Source organism: Denticeps clupeoides, chromosome 4 (genome assembly GCF_900700375.1).
Source record: "Denticeps clupeoides chromosome 4, fDenClu1.1, whole genome shotgun sequence".
NCBI classification, from domain to species: domain Eukaryota; kingdom Metazoa; phylum Chordata; class Actinopteri; order Clupeiformes; family Denticipitidae; genus Denticeps; species Denticeps clupeoides.
Genome location: NC_041710.1, coordinates 9156293 through 9173476, shown reverse-complemented (window position 1 = coordinate 9173476; position 17184 = coordinate 9156293). Strand labels below are relative to the sequence as shown.

General features: G+C 33.8%; 1 gene segment (V, D, J or C); it reads right to left on the bottom strand.

Annotated features, from left to right (window-relative positions):
- Positions 1 to 3421: 3421 nt before the first annotated feature.
- Positions 3422 to 17184, bottom strand: part of LOC114789168 (T-cell receptor alpha chain C region-like) — a 29172-nt gene continuing 15409 nt past the window's right edge. The window contains 4 exon segments of the C gene segment in view: positions 3422 to 4018; positions 4722 to 4824; positions 5253 to 5294; positions 5402 to 5593. Of these exon segments, the coding sequence occupies positions 4012 to 4018; positions 4722 to 4824; positions 5253 to 5294; positions 5402 to 5593 (344 nt within the window).

Genomic DNA, 17184 nt, shown 5'->3' with positions numbered 1-17184 from the left:
ATTTATTACATCAAGGTTAGATTACTGCAATGCATAACTGTCTGGATGCTCTAGTAGGTGCATGAGTAAACTCCAGCTAGTACAGAATGCAGCAGCCAGAGTTCTAACAAGAACTAGGAAATTTGACCACATAACCCCAGTCATAGAATCACTGCACTGGTTACCCATCAAATTTAGGATTGACTACAAAATCCTACTTTTGACCTATAAAGCTCTAAATGGTCTCGCCCCGCAATACCTGAGTGAACTTTTAGTTCTTTACGACCCACCACCCCCCCTTCGATCAATGGGTGCGGGGTCACTACTGGTACCAAAAGTACAGAAGGTCACAGCTGGGAGCCGATCCTTCTCCTATAGAGCTAGTTAGGGTACCGGGCCACTGTAGCACCATTTCAGCATTGTCGTACGGTGCAACCGTCTGCCGCTGCTTCTGTTTGTTTTCTCCGAGACACGGAATCATGCCCCCAGACAACTGGCAGACCCCAGTGATCAGACCAGCAAATAAATCCTGGTTCCTGATACCTGCTAAATGATGACATAGCACGAAACGAACCAGATGGTCCGGACTACATTCTGGACTTCTCCAACCCTACAACTGTAGGACTAATTATTATATTGTACAAATCATCCCCAAACCTGCACTGACACCATTTGCAGGCTCACTCTACCCTGGAAGGGGGTCCCTCTCTGTATCACTTTTTTTCTCTCCTAGAGTTTTTTTTGTATGGAGTTTTTCCTTGTGTGCAGAAGGGTCAAGTGTGGGGGGTGTCAACTGTAGGGCTTGTCAAAGCCCATTGAAACATACTGTATGTGATTTTGGGCTTTATAAGAAATAAATGTTGTTGTTGTTGTTGACTGTTCTTTGCTCATTGGCACCTCAGTGGCACCTTGCCACCTTTCAGGGATTCAATAATAAGAGGGCCTTGTTATTGCTCAAAGTATTAAATATGGCGAAAATATGGCAAAAAAAAGCCATACTTGTAATGTGTAATGCCTAAAGTATCAAATACAATACAAATAAAAAACATACTTACAATTTCTTTTGTAAAAGGGCATAATAAAGTTTTACAAACACAATAAGATTATATAAAATCTCTTTGTTTTACAAAACTCTGGAAACATTTGCTATTTCTCTGACATGAGAATGTTCCCTTTCAAAGCCTCAGAAAGGCAAATTTTGCAAAAAGATGGCAGACTGTCTTAAAACAAATCAATACCAGATTTAACCACATTTTAGGTGAGACCACCTCGGCGCTTCAAACCAGGAAAGAATTTAGGAAATAGTTGAATAGCTACTTTTGCGGTATTGTTGTGATTAAAAATACATTGCTTGGGGACCTGTGAATGAATACATGAGCATTTTCCAGCCGTCCCTTGGTGTCCATGTTTGAACCTCAAACCAGCAACACGTCTGCTGGACACAGCAACACTGTACTACAACTAAGAATAACAGACATGACGTGTGAATTTGTTGAGTTCATTGATTTAAAATTTCACAAGCAACTTTGATCAACATTGAATCAGCAGTGTTATAAATAAGAAAGCTGGTGATTATGCTGCTCAGAAAGATTTTTAAGGTGAAGATATTCTAATTCCAAAATGTGGCACGGAATTAAACAACCAGATCATTAAACAAAAAAAACAGCAATGCCCATGAGGAATATTCAGATGCTGGATTCAACCAGGCCATACTGCAGTCAGTGCAGATGAGGTGATGCCATCTGACCATAGCAAAAGGCTAAAGCAGGAACTAAGAGATGGGACAGGGAATCAACATAACCAAATGTGGACACTTAATGATAGCTTAATGACAAAAATCAAACACAAAAATGAGGACCATGATGGCCACTAACAAATGGGAGACAGCAGAGCAAACGCTTGACCTCTAGTGCTACCCTGGCATTAGTATTGTTTTATAATAACATGTTCAGAGAAAGTGAGAATACAAAAATAGCTTGTGAATGTGAAACACAGCACACGATGACACAAGGAAATGCCATCATCCTCGGCGAGCAGTGGGCAGCCATGAAAGGCTCCCGGGGAGCAGTGTGTGGGGACAGTGCTCATTGGCACCTCAGTGGCAGCTTGGCGATTCGAGATTCAAACTTTCAGTCCTGTCACTTGTGAGGTGGTGTCGTGCTTGTGGATCAGCACATCCCACAGATCACTACCGGATTGAGATTTGAAAAATAAAGAGGCCAAGTCAACACCTTGAACTTATCCTGCTGAAAGAGGGCACTGACATTAGGGAATTCTTGATTATATGAAGGAGTGTACTTGTCCAGCAAAACTTGTTTTTTTTTTTTCAGCAATTTGAGCAGCAGATCATATTCTGTTGTAACAGACCATCTGGTCCGGCCTGCACTTTCCACATGCATTGATAAGCCCACGACCCTGGCATTGGTTTACCAGTTTTACTTCCTTTTAGCAGGTCCTGAAAACTGAGAGCAGGTTCTAAACACTGCAGCCCACTTTACATTAACGACAATTAGCAGACCGACTTAAAATCAGTATATACAGGAACTGTGAATCTTTTATTTTGTTCTGGGTCATAGGTGACTGTGTTACTCACTAGGCTCCTACAAATAGGTGGTAGTAGCCTAGTGGGTAAGACACTCGCCTGTGAACCAGAAGACCCGGGTTCAAATCCCACTTACTACCATTGTGTCCCTGAGCAAGACACTTAACCCTAAGTTGCTCCAGGGAGACTGTCCCTGTAACTACTGATTGTAATACTGATACTGATTGTAAGTCGCTCTGGATAAGGGCTTCTGATAAATACTGTAAATGTAAATGTAAATGAATAGGAGCAACCCAAGAGCTGCCATTTAGCCATCACAGTTTGTCCATTGTCAAAGTTACTCAAATCATTGCTCTTGTTTTTCCATTTTTTCTTCTCCCAGTTCTAGTCCAAATGAAATTTCCCAGATGAATCTAATTACCTCCTATATATAAACTCCCAAGATTATTTGTCCTTTGTTGCATGTGCTATTATGTTTTGATCCCATTCAATTCAGACTTTCAAGTTGTGTTTTGGCTTTCGTACCCATAGCCTGTTTATCATTGTGTTTATGTTGTACAATTGTGCCTTGTGCCTTAGATCAATTTAACATCTCAAAAGTAGCTGAGACTGTTTCACAAATTAGTTGAACTACAAGCACAGATTACAACATCTAAATATCTTCAGGCTGCACTATGCTTCTTCCTACTATATTGACTATCAGTATTTCTTTTTGAAGAAAAACTGATGAAAAAATATAAACCAGAAAAGAAAAAAATTAAATGAAACCCTAATTAACAACCCCTCCAGGAATCAGTATGATGAACAATTCTCTGATAACATGTCAGTGACTACATGGAAGTAATAAATCTACAAAAATTTGATGAGAATGATTTGAAGGAATGTACCCTGGAGAGAAAATGCGTACAATTCCATGTTTATTGTAAAAGTGGATGTTTCAGAAAAAGATTACATATACAAAATTGTGCATTTTACAATCTTCTTGCAAACACATAATGTCAAACATTCATTTTATGTGTCTTAAAGATGTATCTACGAAACAAAGTCTAAAAGTACATCCTCTTCAGTTAAAACAGTGATGTTCATTCCTGCTTCCAGTCAATATTTTTTAATTCTACCCTATTCTGCTTTTATAAATTCCTCAATAATTATTAGCATATTAATGATTTTGGAGCTGAATTAAGTTAGGTTTGGATGCTTCAGGATCAGGACTGAGAACAATAATTAAATTGTATGAATGCATTTTTTTTGCAATACAAAAAAACTTGAACTATTTACAGATGTATAGAAGTGACAAGAATATACAAAAATTTATTGAGAGCTTTCGATAGAACTAACCAAACATTTTCTTGTTTTTATGACATGTTGCGATAAGATTATAAAAATTATGTCTTAGCAAATGATCAATTGCAGGACACCGGCAACAGTTGGCCTGTGCAGTATTCAAAAGCCAGGCAGAAAATGTGACGTTTCTCTCCTCAGAGGACTGTTTATTGTCTGCGGAAAGAAAAAAAAAAGCACATGACTTAACTTATTGGACAATTTAGCTTTAATGTTTGATGTCTTGGTGTATAGGCTAGAATTAAGCTTGTGAAGTTTGTAAAGGTTTTTAGTTCTGCCTTCACTCACAAGTACGTGTCACATGCAATCGATAGTGTCCAGTGCTTTGGGTTATTGCAGGAATAGACACAGTTCCAACTCAAAGCTAGCACATATTTGTATTGTTGGAATCTCGCATTTAGGCAAATTTGAACTTTACCTAATACAAATCCGGATGGTCATGTGATGGCAATATGATGGCAGCACAATTCATGTAAAGTGAAAGTGAAGCACATGGTGCACACAACAAAATGTGTCCTCTGCTTTAAACCATCACCCTCCGGGGAACAGTGTGTGGGGATGGTGCTTTGCTCAGTGGCAACTTCGGGATTTGGGATCGGGATTTGAACTGGCAACCTTCTGACTACGGGACCGCTTCCTTAAGCGCTAGGCTGCCACTGCCCCACTAGGATAATAACCATTGATGCACATGATGAACATGTGTATGTGAGTGCAGGTTACTATAGTAACCTATAGTGTAAATAGTATTAATTTCAAGTACTGCATTACTTCCATGTGGTCAATGACTAGTTAGTGAGTAGCTATCTATGGTGCTGTCCCTAAAGGATCAGGATCAATCTGTTAGTTAGGAGATCTTTACCTAATACAAATTCGGATGGTCATGAGAACGTTGAATATGATGGTTTTAAGAAACAGGATTCTTAGGCCCAGAATGGTCAATGACAAGAAGTTGAACTTCTCATCTAAAAAAAGAAGAAGAAAGGAACGTTATGCTGGTGCATCTCATCTTGATACATCTGATTGAATAAAAAAGAAAAAACACAAAATACAATAAGACCAAATGTTGATAATTCATAAGGATGATGCATTTTATAAAATGAGGTGCAATACGATTTGTATTCAGTGGTGGACAAAGTACTCATTACTAAAGTGAAAGTACAGATACCACTGGTGAAAAAAATTGTTTCGAACCGATACTGAAATACAGACCCTAAAAAACTGTACTTAAGTACAGTACTCAAGTAAATCTAGTTAGTTAATGTCCACCGCTGAATATAAAACACTGAATTATGCCAATATGAATAGCGTGAGACAGTTGTGAGATATATCGTGTCTCTATTCTGTTCTGAATGAAGAGCTTGAAATTGATTATCCATGTGAGGAAACGTACCTGTCTCAAAGGCTTCTGTGGATTCACATTTCCCAATATGCTCTACAGGGTTCAAAAAGAAATACAGTAAATTTCCCTGTTTCTACAGAAGATTTAAGACTAAACTGGCCAAAATGACTGTGGTGAACAATGACAATGGTGAATCTTACCAGGTTCACAAACATCTTCGGATTCTACGATGGCAACTGCACTGAAAAGTTTTTCTCCATTTAACCGTGTACTTTCCAGTCCCTCGAAAGGTTCTGTTGAATTAACGGCATCATGTTTGCTGAAGTCAGTGGCCAGACACGCGGTTGTCCCGTTTTTTTTGAGTGTGTAGAAGGTTGGTTCTCTTTCTTCCTCTAAAAGAAAAAAGCAAAAATCCAAAAGTATTGTTAAAACTCAAAGCTCATATAAATCAAGGAAATTCTGTGAAATGAACAAGTAATGTAAGAACTGTTCATATTTTTTTAAATAATTTACATTTCATACATAAAATTGGAAATCAGCGACATTAATAAACAATTCTTCTTTTCAGACCCGCAAGACTGGAGAATAAAATAAACCTATAATACTGCAGAACCTCTTTACAGACATAAATGTTTTATTTGGAGCATCATGATGGTGACTGCTGAGTGAAATTAATCTGAATCTTAACGATACTGTATTCCAGAATTGCTTTGTCATATTTTGAAACATTGTGAAGCATTTTAATTCAACATTTTATGTATAAAATGAATTATGCCTTGTGATTGTTGTTTTGTTCATGTGTGTGTTTTAAATTAAATTTTGTATTGCTGATGAAAATACTAAAACACCATGTTACATCTGTTGAAGATAAAATGAGATATTACTGTACTAAACACGATTAGGGTTTCAATCACATTTAATAATAATCACACAATTAAGGGGGCATTGAAATTTGTTTTGTTTTGTTAATTAATTTATGCAGTTACAAGTAAGATTTAGGTTTGTTCGCACAGTGACACACAACTTTTCCTCATGAGAACTAGAAACATTTATACTGATTTATTTATTATATGTTAGTGTACAGTCCTGTAAACTTTATATGAAAGTACATCGAAATATCATTTTGGAGCATCAGCTTGTTTTTTTGTTTAGTTTTTGTTTCAATCACAAATGTATACGATTCTATTTATTCATTTGAACTCTTCATTTACTTGTATTTGCTGTTAGTCAAGTGCCATGTCCAAAAAGAATTCTGATGTAATCATTCACACAGGATGAGCTCTTGTGTCAAAAACCTCATCATCGTGTTAGTCCTACAGTCAATGATTCACTGCTGTGCGTGTTCAGGGACATATTTGGAAGCATTTGGAATCGATGTATTGTAATAAATACTATCTACTGCACATAACTACTGTACACTTTAAAATATTTGCTTTATTGAAATATTTGGATAGCAGCATTTTAGTGTCTAATCAGACTACATGTGAGTTTTTATTTTAGATATTGTAGTTCTTACTTGACTGGGTCCCACTTCCAAGTATTTGAAACCAGTAGCCAAACAGGCCTTGTGGTTATTACTATGAAATAACTATGAAATCAGGTTGTTATATGTGTGTGTTTGCAATAACTCAAGCAAGCAGCAGATAATCCTTACAAGACATTGTACATTCTATTACTTCAAATTTCTAAATCAAATGTGAATGTACTGTATATGTATACAATTGTATAATGTATAAAATTGTTTCTCCAAAAGATAATGAATCATATTTTAAAGCCGCTTACTTGAATCAACAGAGAGTTTGGTTCCCTTCCCAAAAAAAATTTTTCGGGTTCCATCATTCACACAGTACTAAGAAGCTGAGCAAATACTTTAGTCACAGATCTATTGAAAAGATATTTCTGATTATGCATTATGAGCATAAAATTAAGTACAATTTAGTTTCATCTGTATTTTCTGACAATTAGATTTTTAGTATTCTTATGATGATTATTGAAGCTTAATGTGAATAATATAATTATTTCTGACTTCACCAAACATTTAACATGTTCTAAATTCATGGGTTTAAAGATTGTTCATTTTTTTGTGTTATGATACACTTACTAGCTTTAACTGTTAATCGGATTCCCCGTCCAAATATAATCCTGTTATAATTCACACAGGATACAGTTTCATGACAAATACCAGGCGACATAATAGTGACTGGCCATTGTTTAATGCAAATGAATTATTTTCTATTTATTGCATTAAATGCATCATTATGAATTGAGAGTACAGTTATTATCCTTGCGCAACTTTCACTAATATTGTTTTAATTTGTAAATATGAATAGCTCTACATTATTGTACAGTAGAATTAATTTAAGTGATTAACAAGTTAGGGTTCCATTAGGGTTTGTAATGGAACATTTAATTTTCGCAGTTTTTATCTTACTGGTAATATTTCCTATTCTTATAACTTTCTGTGTATAAGGTTTGAGTTGTTGTTGTTATCATATTATCACATGCACATCATCATTAATTTTGCATCTGTTAAATTATGTAAGAACGCTTACTTGATAGTACAAGAAGTTGGGTTCCCTTTCCAAATAAAATGCGATAATCAACTGACCCACAACCACACTTCTCATAACAAATACATTCTACAAAAGAGTCGCTGTCAGAAATTGCTGGTTGCGCTCTAGTATACTAATACTAAACTAAATACTAAATTTAGTTTAAAAATATCAATTTTAATGTAAGAATTAAGGAATAACTGAGCAATTAACAATGTGTTATAGATGGCATAATCTGCAGCCTTTTTTTCTTGAGAAAAAATACTCATGCACACAAGTTGCTGATGAATATACTAATGTAATGTTGATAAAAATCTTACTTGATTGAACAGTTAATAGTATCCCCTTTCCAAAGATGACTTTTACACCAGTAGTCACACAGACTTTGGCTTCATCACATTAACTAGAGTGGTGAACCAACAGACTGAGCCAATTGTTTCACAATTATGGTAATAATGAAAGTATTTGATTATTTTCATATTAGTTTTGATAGTTTTTCCTTCTTAGTCGGGTTCCTTTTCCTAATAAAAAGTGCTGTGGTTATAAATCATACAGTTTGTTAACATGCAGCTCAAAGGTACTCACTGTTAATTAATTCACCTTGTTAATTAACAGTAAACTCAAATTTTAGTTGTTGTTCAGAAACATGATATTGATGAAATCTTACTTGACTGAACAATTAATTGGGTCCCTCTTCCGAAGACGAGTCTAGTGCCACTAGTCACACATGGCCTAGCTTCATTACAATAACTGAGGCTGTACATTCAGTATAGTTAAATATGGATTTTTTGGTGTGTGTCAAGGGTGTAGCAGGCAGCTGTGGAGTTCACATGATCTTCATTTTTAACTCAGTTAAAAAAATTTTGTTATTCTTCGCAAAAAAGGAACATATCATCTTTTTAATACATGGTAACAGCGTAAAAATGGATGACAGCATGACTTACTTGACAGGACAACAAGCTGTGTTCCTGTTCCGAACACAATTCGATATCCATCAGACACACATCTACACACCTCATGACAAATACATAAGGAACCATTCATATTGTGAGTTTCATTGTGTCATCACTTAAGGCACCATGATTAAACATGGACCAATGTGTTGGATTGATATGTCAAACTTGTTTAAAGTACTCTGTCTAGGGATTATGAATGTTGAATGCAGTTTTTTCATTTGTGATGTGAATATGAAATATTTCCGGTGTCTTTTTGGAGAGAGAAATACACTGAAACCTCCTCTGATTTAGCAAAATTGAACTGAAGGCGCCGCTAAACTGATCAATCAAAATGTATTACAATGGCGGCTTTAAAATCTGAATAAATAAATAATAATTGTAGGTAAATTGCTTAAGACATTTCAAAATAAATGGCAGCACTTACGAGATTGAACAGTGACACGTGTGCCACTTCCAAACACTATCCTGATGTTATTCACACAGCTGTTGCTCTCCTGACAATAATATTGAATGCAACCATTCAATTGTATGTTCTTCTTTACAAGCATTGTAGCCACAGGATTCCATACATTGTTCTTTAGTCTCAGGGGTTACATGTTAAAGCTTAATTTCCATTGAATAAATGCTTGGAGTTCATTTTTATCCCATGCAAAATAAGGGTTATTAAATAAATATGATAATGATTCCTGGAGTGTTTAGTGCTAACCTAATTTCACAAAAATACATTTTTAAAACTTGATCTATATGGAATTTGACAATTAGAATATCATAACTCATATAATGATATTCCTGAAATCTGGAGTCATGATGAATACATTTTGATGGTAAAATGTTGTGGTAGATCCTTCCTTCCGGTATTTATTATATTAGAATTATATTATTTTTATATTAGAAAACTTCATCCAGTATCCACCATTACAATTAATTACAATAGAATGGGCATTTACAGAGAAAAATTTTAAATCAAAAAACTAAACAGGATTTTATGAAGTTTAAAATGAGCTATTCTACTGCATGTAGAAATTGCTAACACTTATGGAAAATTGAAAATTCTGTCATACTTACTGGCCAAAACAGTTAATTTAGTTCCCATTCCAAATATCATTCTCCAGTTGTTTGTCACACAATGAAAAGATCCTCAACAGGAACTGTCTCAATGTGAACTGCATGAGATGTTTTTGAATGTGTGTTTTTATAGTTCAAGTTATAGCTCGTTATATTTCGCAATATTCTAGTTATTGCGAGTTATTTACTACTGGTGTCCTTTAAACTGGTATTACTATTTTGAAACATAAGACTACAACTATGAATATTGTACTATAGAGTATAAATAAAAATGTAGCAAATTGATGAATAAAGCTTCTTACTTGAAACTAGATAGAGTTTAGTTCCACTGCCAAAGATGATTTTTTGTCTTGCATCATTCACACAGTAGTAAGTCTCCCAGCAGATACTCCGAGGACAAATCTGCTCTGTGCTCAACTAACTTTTGATTTTGTTATCTAGAATTCATACTGAAATCAAAATTACAATTAGAATGGCATCAAATGTTATGGGTGACTCTTATTTTGCTTAAAATATGCTGGTATATTTTGTAGATCTCATTAGTCATGCACTATCTACAACAAATTTAATAGTTCATGCAAATAGAATTATGTTTAACCAAAAATTTAATATATTTTATATGTGTTACTCAATGGTCAACAGGTTCCCTTTCCAAATAAAAGTGATTCCACTTGTTGTCCTATTACATAATTTTCTTTGTTCCAGTTGTTAAAGCAGTTATAGAATGCACTGCACAGAACTTATGTTGAACTTGCTAAAAGTTGCACAGAACTTTAGAAAAGTTTTTAAGGAGAAGGTCTACTGGCTGGGTTCTACATGCAATAAAACTGAAAACTGAACTGAACCTCAAAAAAAAAAACTGGTAACTGATCACAAATTTTTAGAATCAAATGACTCACTTGTCTCAATTGTTAACCTTGTTCCCCTTCCAAATATAAGCTTTTGAAATCCACTTGCGGTTACACTGTGCTAAGGTCCTTTCAGATAACCTTGTGTCTGGCAGATGCTAATGCAAGTTTTATTCTATCAAACGGTACAGTTGTAAAATGGACACATACATTTGTAACATTATCCTAATTCATAAGAAAAAGAGAATGTTTGGTTGTTAAATATTTTAATTACTGAGAATTTAGATTTTGCACTTTTTCAAGGTCAGATTTATTATTTTAACCCTTTGTTGTTTAACCCATGTTGCTACATAAATCTACATAAAGCATGTATCACCACAAGCAAAGTCTGAATCAGCAATAGAATAAGACTCCAGGAAAGTCCAGGAAAAGAAAAGATATGAATATTAAGAGGCTTACTTTTCTGCACTATTAATTGTGTGCCATGTCATTTACACATTGGAAAGATCCCTAAGAAGAACTTCCTTTAGAACTTGATTATATGTTGAAAGCTTTCTGTATTGAGGTTTTATTAATTTTATACAAAGAAAACCTGCCAACATATTGCTGATTTGTATGACCAAATGGTTGTGCTGGTAGTTATGGATCATGTGACTTATATAATGATAAAATATAGTAAGACTAATTGATGTAAGAATAAATGTGCAAAATTAATATAAATGTTTTGGACCTTGTACTGTCACCCACCCCTAACTACTTTGACGGTATGCCTACATTTCTAGTTAAAATCATACACTGAAAATGACTGTACATTTAAGCCGACAATATGACACTCGTAATAAAGTAAAAAGTAGTAAATGTACTTACTGTTTTGAACAGTTAGTTTAATTCCTGAACCAAACATCATTTTCAAGTTGTTTGTCACACATTGACCCAGCACTCTACAATAACCTTCTATTGAGTTGAGCTGAAACATTTTCTGTGATTGAGAAGGTACAACTGCACCAGTAATCATTTAAATTTATTTACATATCTGTTTAGATGAACAATGTACCTAAGTTATAAAATAGATACTTACTTTTACGTACATCACAATGCCCCCCATTTTACTGTTTGTCTATCAAAACAAGAAACAAGGTAGGCTCCTTACTTGAATAAACAACGAGTTTTGTTCCACTTCCAAAGATGATTTTTTGACCCACTGCATTCACACAGCAATAAGTGGCTCAGCAAATATTCAACACGCACAGAGGAACTGGTGAGTTGAGAAAATACTGTACACTGTTGATCAATCATTAATAAATAACTGTCTGCATTCCAACATTAAGAGACCAACTACTCTACTAAATAAAAAATGTTTTATTACGTTTTCACCAGCTGATGAAAGCATCAATTTGTTTGTTTTAATGTGCTTGTTTACGTGTTGAAATAGAAATCTGAACATAAAGGTACAACATTCAACAGTACGGTAAACTAATGTCTGTAGGCAATTAGAGCCTCACAACGGAACCTAAATGTATTTGCTGATTTGGGTTTAATATTAAGAGACTTACTTGTTTGCACTAATAAGTTTATGCCACTTCCAAAGATGATTTTTCTTCCTCCACCATCCACACAGTAGAAATCTTCCTAACAAGAACAAAGTCCTGTTCCTGCTTTACCCATCAAATTCTTTAAAGGAATTTCATTCACATTAAAATCTATACTCCTTTATAAATGAAAATACAGATATCATAATTAATTCATTCCAAAGTAAAGAGAGCTATTTTGTATTCTCAAAAATGGAAGTAGTACATATTTTTATATGTGCTACTATATATTCTGCTACCATGGATTTACAACTGTGTTTTTTGAATGAAGATTGTGCTTCACTTAGCTTCCTATGGATCAATGCAAATATGTATCAATAAAAGTGCGGGTTCTTACTAGAATTTATAATGAGTTTTGTTCCTCTTCCAAAGATGATTTTTTGAGTCCCGACAATCACACAGTCATAAGAAGCTCAGCAAAAACAACAATAGACTAAAGCGAAGGTCATATAATCTTAAATTTGAGTTTGGAAAGAAAACATTGAAATATTCTTTTGCAATAATAATTTTGTGTCACTTCCAACGACAGTATTTCATTTTTGAGGATTTATGGATTAAGGATTTAGATTTAAGCATGTTTAAAGGTTGTTTGGATTTTATGGTTGAGCTTTTCATTAAAATTTTTCATTGTATGTGAACTTTTTAAAAATCGGCTTAACACAGACTTATAATTTTTAAGTGGAATACTCACAAGTCTCAGTTATTACTTTAAATAGTTTAGAGTGTCCATATTAACATATAAAATTAAATAAGATGCATGTAGATTTTATACTGAAAACACAAAACTGAAATATTAAGATTCTTACTTGTCTGCACTAATAATGTTGTGCCGCTTCCAAAGATGAGTTTCTGTCCCCCAACATTCACACAGTGTTAATATCCCTGACAAGAACTACATCCCTGTCATCATTCCTGTCACTTTGCTACATTATTATAAATTTTTATCATAGCTTCAGACAATTTCTTTGAAGTGAGGCTGAAATTACAGGTAAGGCATATGTGAATGTTTCGTGTTAACAACGCATTAAATGATATTTAAAGACTTTTATGTTCAAAGTGTGGAGTTCATTACTTACTTGTCCTGACAATAACTGTGGTTCCTTTTCCAAACAAAAGCTTCTGAACTCCAACTGAAGTCACACTACGCTACAAGCTGCGACATCAACATCATCCGATAATATGACTATTTTCTGCCTGTTATCACTAAACAGATAATGAATAATGTGCCAAATTATTTGCCTTCCCCTGACATTTTCGTGCTATTTAATCTGAAACCTAAAACCAGCTTTTAATCACAAGATTTAACAGGTTTAGGTAAGATATAAACAACTACAACAGCTATTTCTATTCAAATTCCATGAGATATAATTACAAAAAAATGGAGCGAATATCAGAAATATGAATAAATAATAATTTTTTATGTCAAACAGTTTACAAAAGTTTTTATCAATTTCTGTAAACTAAGACTGTTGGCATCCACTTACTTGTTAAAATTATTAATCTTGTGCCTCCTCCAAACAAAATTTTGTTCACTCCGTAAGTCACACAGTACTTCCTACTTGCACAAAAATACTCTAAAGTACACTGATTCTGACAATTATTTGTTGTTATTCAGAAAAGAATTAGAATTAAAGCCATTATTAATTAATATCATGAAAGCTCTGACAACAATAGATTTATATCTTAAGGTTTGGGTTATGTACGAAGAGAGCAAAATGTGTACAGTTTGATAATTATACTAAATTTATTTGTTTTTATATAATGTAAATAGGCTCATGCCAGTTCTACAAAATAATGGGCTTCACTCCAAAAACCAAGAGGCATTGATCATGTCATGTATTAATGTTAGAATGTTAAGTAAATATTTACTAAACAAAAACATGTAATCAACCTGTGGCAGCAAATATTATAATAATAAGCTTCTTACTTGATTCAACAGATAACTTAGTGCCAACTCCAAAGATGATCTTCTGAGCGTTAAGAGACACACAGTAGTGTCTTTGGTAACAAATACAGACCTTGTTGTTCTCAGGAGGTCAGTTGAAGACGCACCCATAAATGACACTATTCTTAATTGAAAAAATATATATATTTCTTAAGTGGTGATTTATTATTACTACTAGCCTGAAAGTGTTACAATAATACAATCATCTCTAGAAATATTTTCTGATTGTTAAACTCAACTTTATCGTCCCAGTTGAAAAATGGAGACAATTTTTGAAAATTATGTAGAGATGACAATGATTGATAATGAGATCAATGGCCTCTTGTTGAACAGACTAATACTTGCATTTTGAGCAATTTGAGGCAAAATTCAAGCAGAAAGTGCACTTACTGGAGTAAACAGTGAGTCTCGTGCCCTGACTAAACATCAGCTTGTTCCCATACATCACACCATGGAAATAGCAGCACAAATAACCATACATCATCACTGGCTCTGTTACAAATGAGTGTAAATTTAGATTGATTCATCCTACTGGTAGCATGTTGTTGATGGAGATTACTGCAAAATATTAAAGATATTTTACTCACGGTTTTCAATTGTTAATTTGGTCCCTTTGCCAAAAACAAGCTTCTGAAAGCCAGTGTCAGTCACACTGTGTGAAAGTACAGCTACCTTATACTAAATGCTTTTATTCAAGCATTATTATTTCTAACAATTTGTTAGAAATTGCTTGATTGTTCAGTTGACTGCAAAATCATAATTTGATTCCATGTTTGCTGTCCCCCATTCATTGTTGTTTCAGCAACCTCATTATTTGGGTAAACAAATGTTTTTAATTATATTATATTATCGTTACTCTTTCCAAAATCAATCTTAGTTTGATAATCTTAGTTTTGTTTTTTATGACAGAAAATTATTTAAACAATTTGTTCAACACTTACTCTCAACAATCACTTTAGTTCCTGAGCCAAAGAAGAGTTTCCAGCCTGATCCAGTCACACTGTGAAGTTTCCTCTAACAAGTACTAGTGTAATTATATCTAACAACAACTTAAATAAGAAGTAAATTAATAGGACCCGTCTTGCATATTGTTTATAATTTATTAAATAAAACTGAATATGAATTCAGCACAATTTTTAAATATGTGCAGTTCAGTACAATTTTAGATAGCATGACATCAAATTCATAGAAATTATTTCATGATTACTACTTTAGTTTGATTCCAGAACCAAAGAGTATTATTATCAAGAGAAAATTATCAAGAGCATGTGATCATGTTATGCAGCAGCAGTTTATATTTGATGATGTGCAATAATGCATATCATTATCTTTAATCTAATCACTAATTTAGTGATGGATATTGATGCAACTATTCATAAAAAGTGATTACTTACTGTTCTCAACCAAAAGGTTGGTGCCTGAGCCAAAAAGTAGTTTAAAATTGTTGGATTGTGTCACACACTGCAACACACCTGAACAAAATCTCTACATTCTGCTGATCTGGTTGATGTAATAACTCATCATGATTAAATGCACTTCATGTGCATGCAGGGGTATATTAAAACTTGTGTCTGTATGCAAATGTGTATAATTGACACGTTTAGACATAACAGCCATTTAGATTTGCAATTTTAAAATGTTTAACATTTTTAATTCTGTATTCTGTTTAATTCTATGTTAGCCTCTGAGTAGATTGTGATTATATGATGACATTATACATGTCAACATTCACATTAGTTCCTGAATATAGACTCCTTATCCAGACTCATGCTGATATTTTTTAATCCCACATGCATGTAAATGGGATGTAATATTGATGCTAAGGATTATTAGATTTGTTGAAAGGTTTGTAACAATAAATGATTATTTGTTACTATGACATAAGGGCTTTAATGACGATTATTTGATTGTGGTAATTAAAAGAACAGTGTTATTCTGGCTTACCTTGCTCCACTAAAAGTTGAGTTCCCCTTCCAAAAGTAATTTTGTTGGCAACATTCACACAGTATTTTCCTCAAGTCTGAAAACCTTCTTATGTACGCCCAGCCCTGCCACCCGGCCAGTTTAATCTAATTCAACTTTTTGTTTTGCTTTTGAATACACTGAAAAAGAAAACACTGGCTCAACTGTTAAAAAATTACCTAATCTTTCTCACATATTATTTCAGCATTCTCATAATATGAATAAACCAAACAAACCTGCTGTCAGTAGCATTGTAGTAAAGAAAAATCAGTTTACTCATAAACTGAAATTAGACGTCTTAGTTTAAAAAAATAATATTTTTTTAACTACTGTAATGAGATTTTACTAAACTGTTAACGATCTCCTCATAGCATTTGGTTCCATGGAAATGCAAATCAAATATCTAAATGAATCCAATCATATTTTGACACCACTATTGATTATTCATTCAATTTCATACAAAACTTACTGTTTTCAACAACCAGCTTGGTTCCTGAGCCAAAAATGATTTTCCAACCTCCTCCTGATGTAGTCACACACTACAGTTTCCTTAAGCAAAAAGCTATTTTTTTGCTATCAGCAGTTATACAGAATTTCAGCATTATAGATAATTTACAATGTGAAAAATGTAATCAAACAATAAAAAATGGATGTTCTTTCAACTTACGTGTTTGGACCAGAAGTTTGGTACCAAGGCCAAAGATTATTTTGTCATAATCATTCACACAGTATTACACCTCACTGTAAAAACTACTCAATGTTGCTATCAGTCCTGCTTCAACAATAAAATGGCACTTTATTGTGCCATTATAAACATTGTTAATTACTTTATTTGATCAATTTTGACTATTATATACCCTTAATGTCTGTACTAATAAGGATATTCAAACAGCTGTGGCCATTTTGAAAAAAAAATATTTTTGTGAACCCACATTAACAGAAATTTGTATTTTTAATATATTGAAAAATTGGGCACTTACTTTTTTCAACTATCACTTTGGATCCTGAACCAAAAAGAAGTTTTCTGTTTCCAGATTGAGTCACACAGAGTAATTCCCTGCGCAAG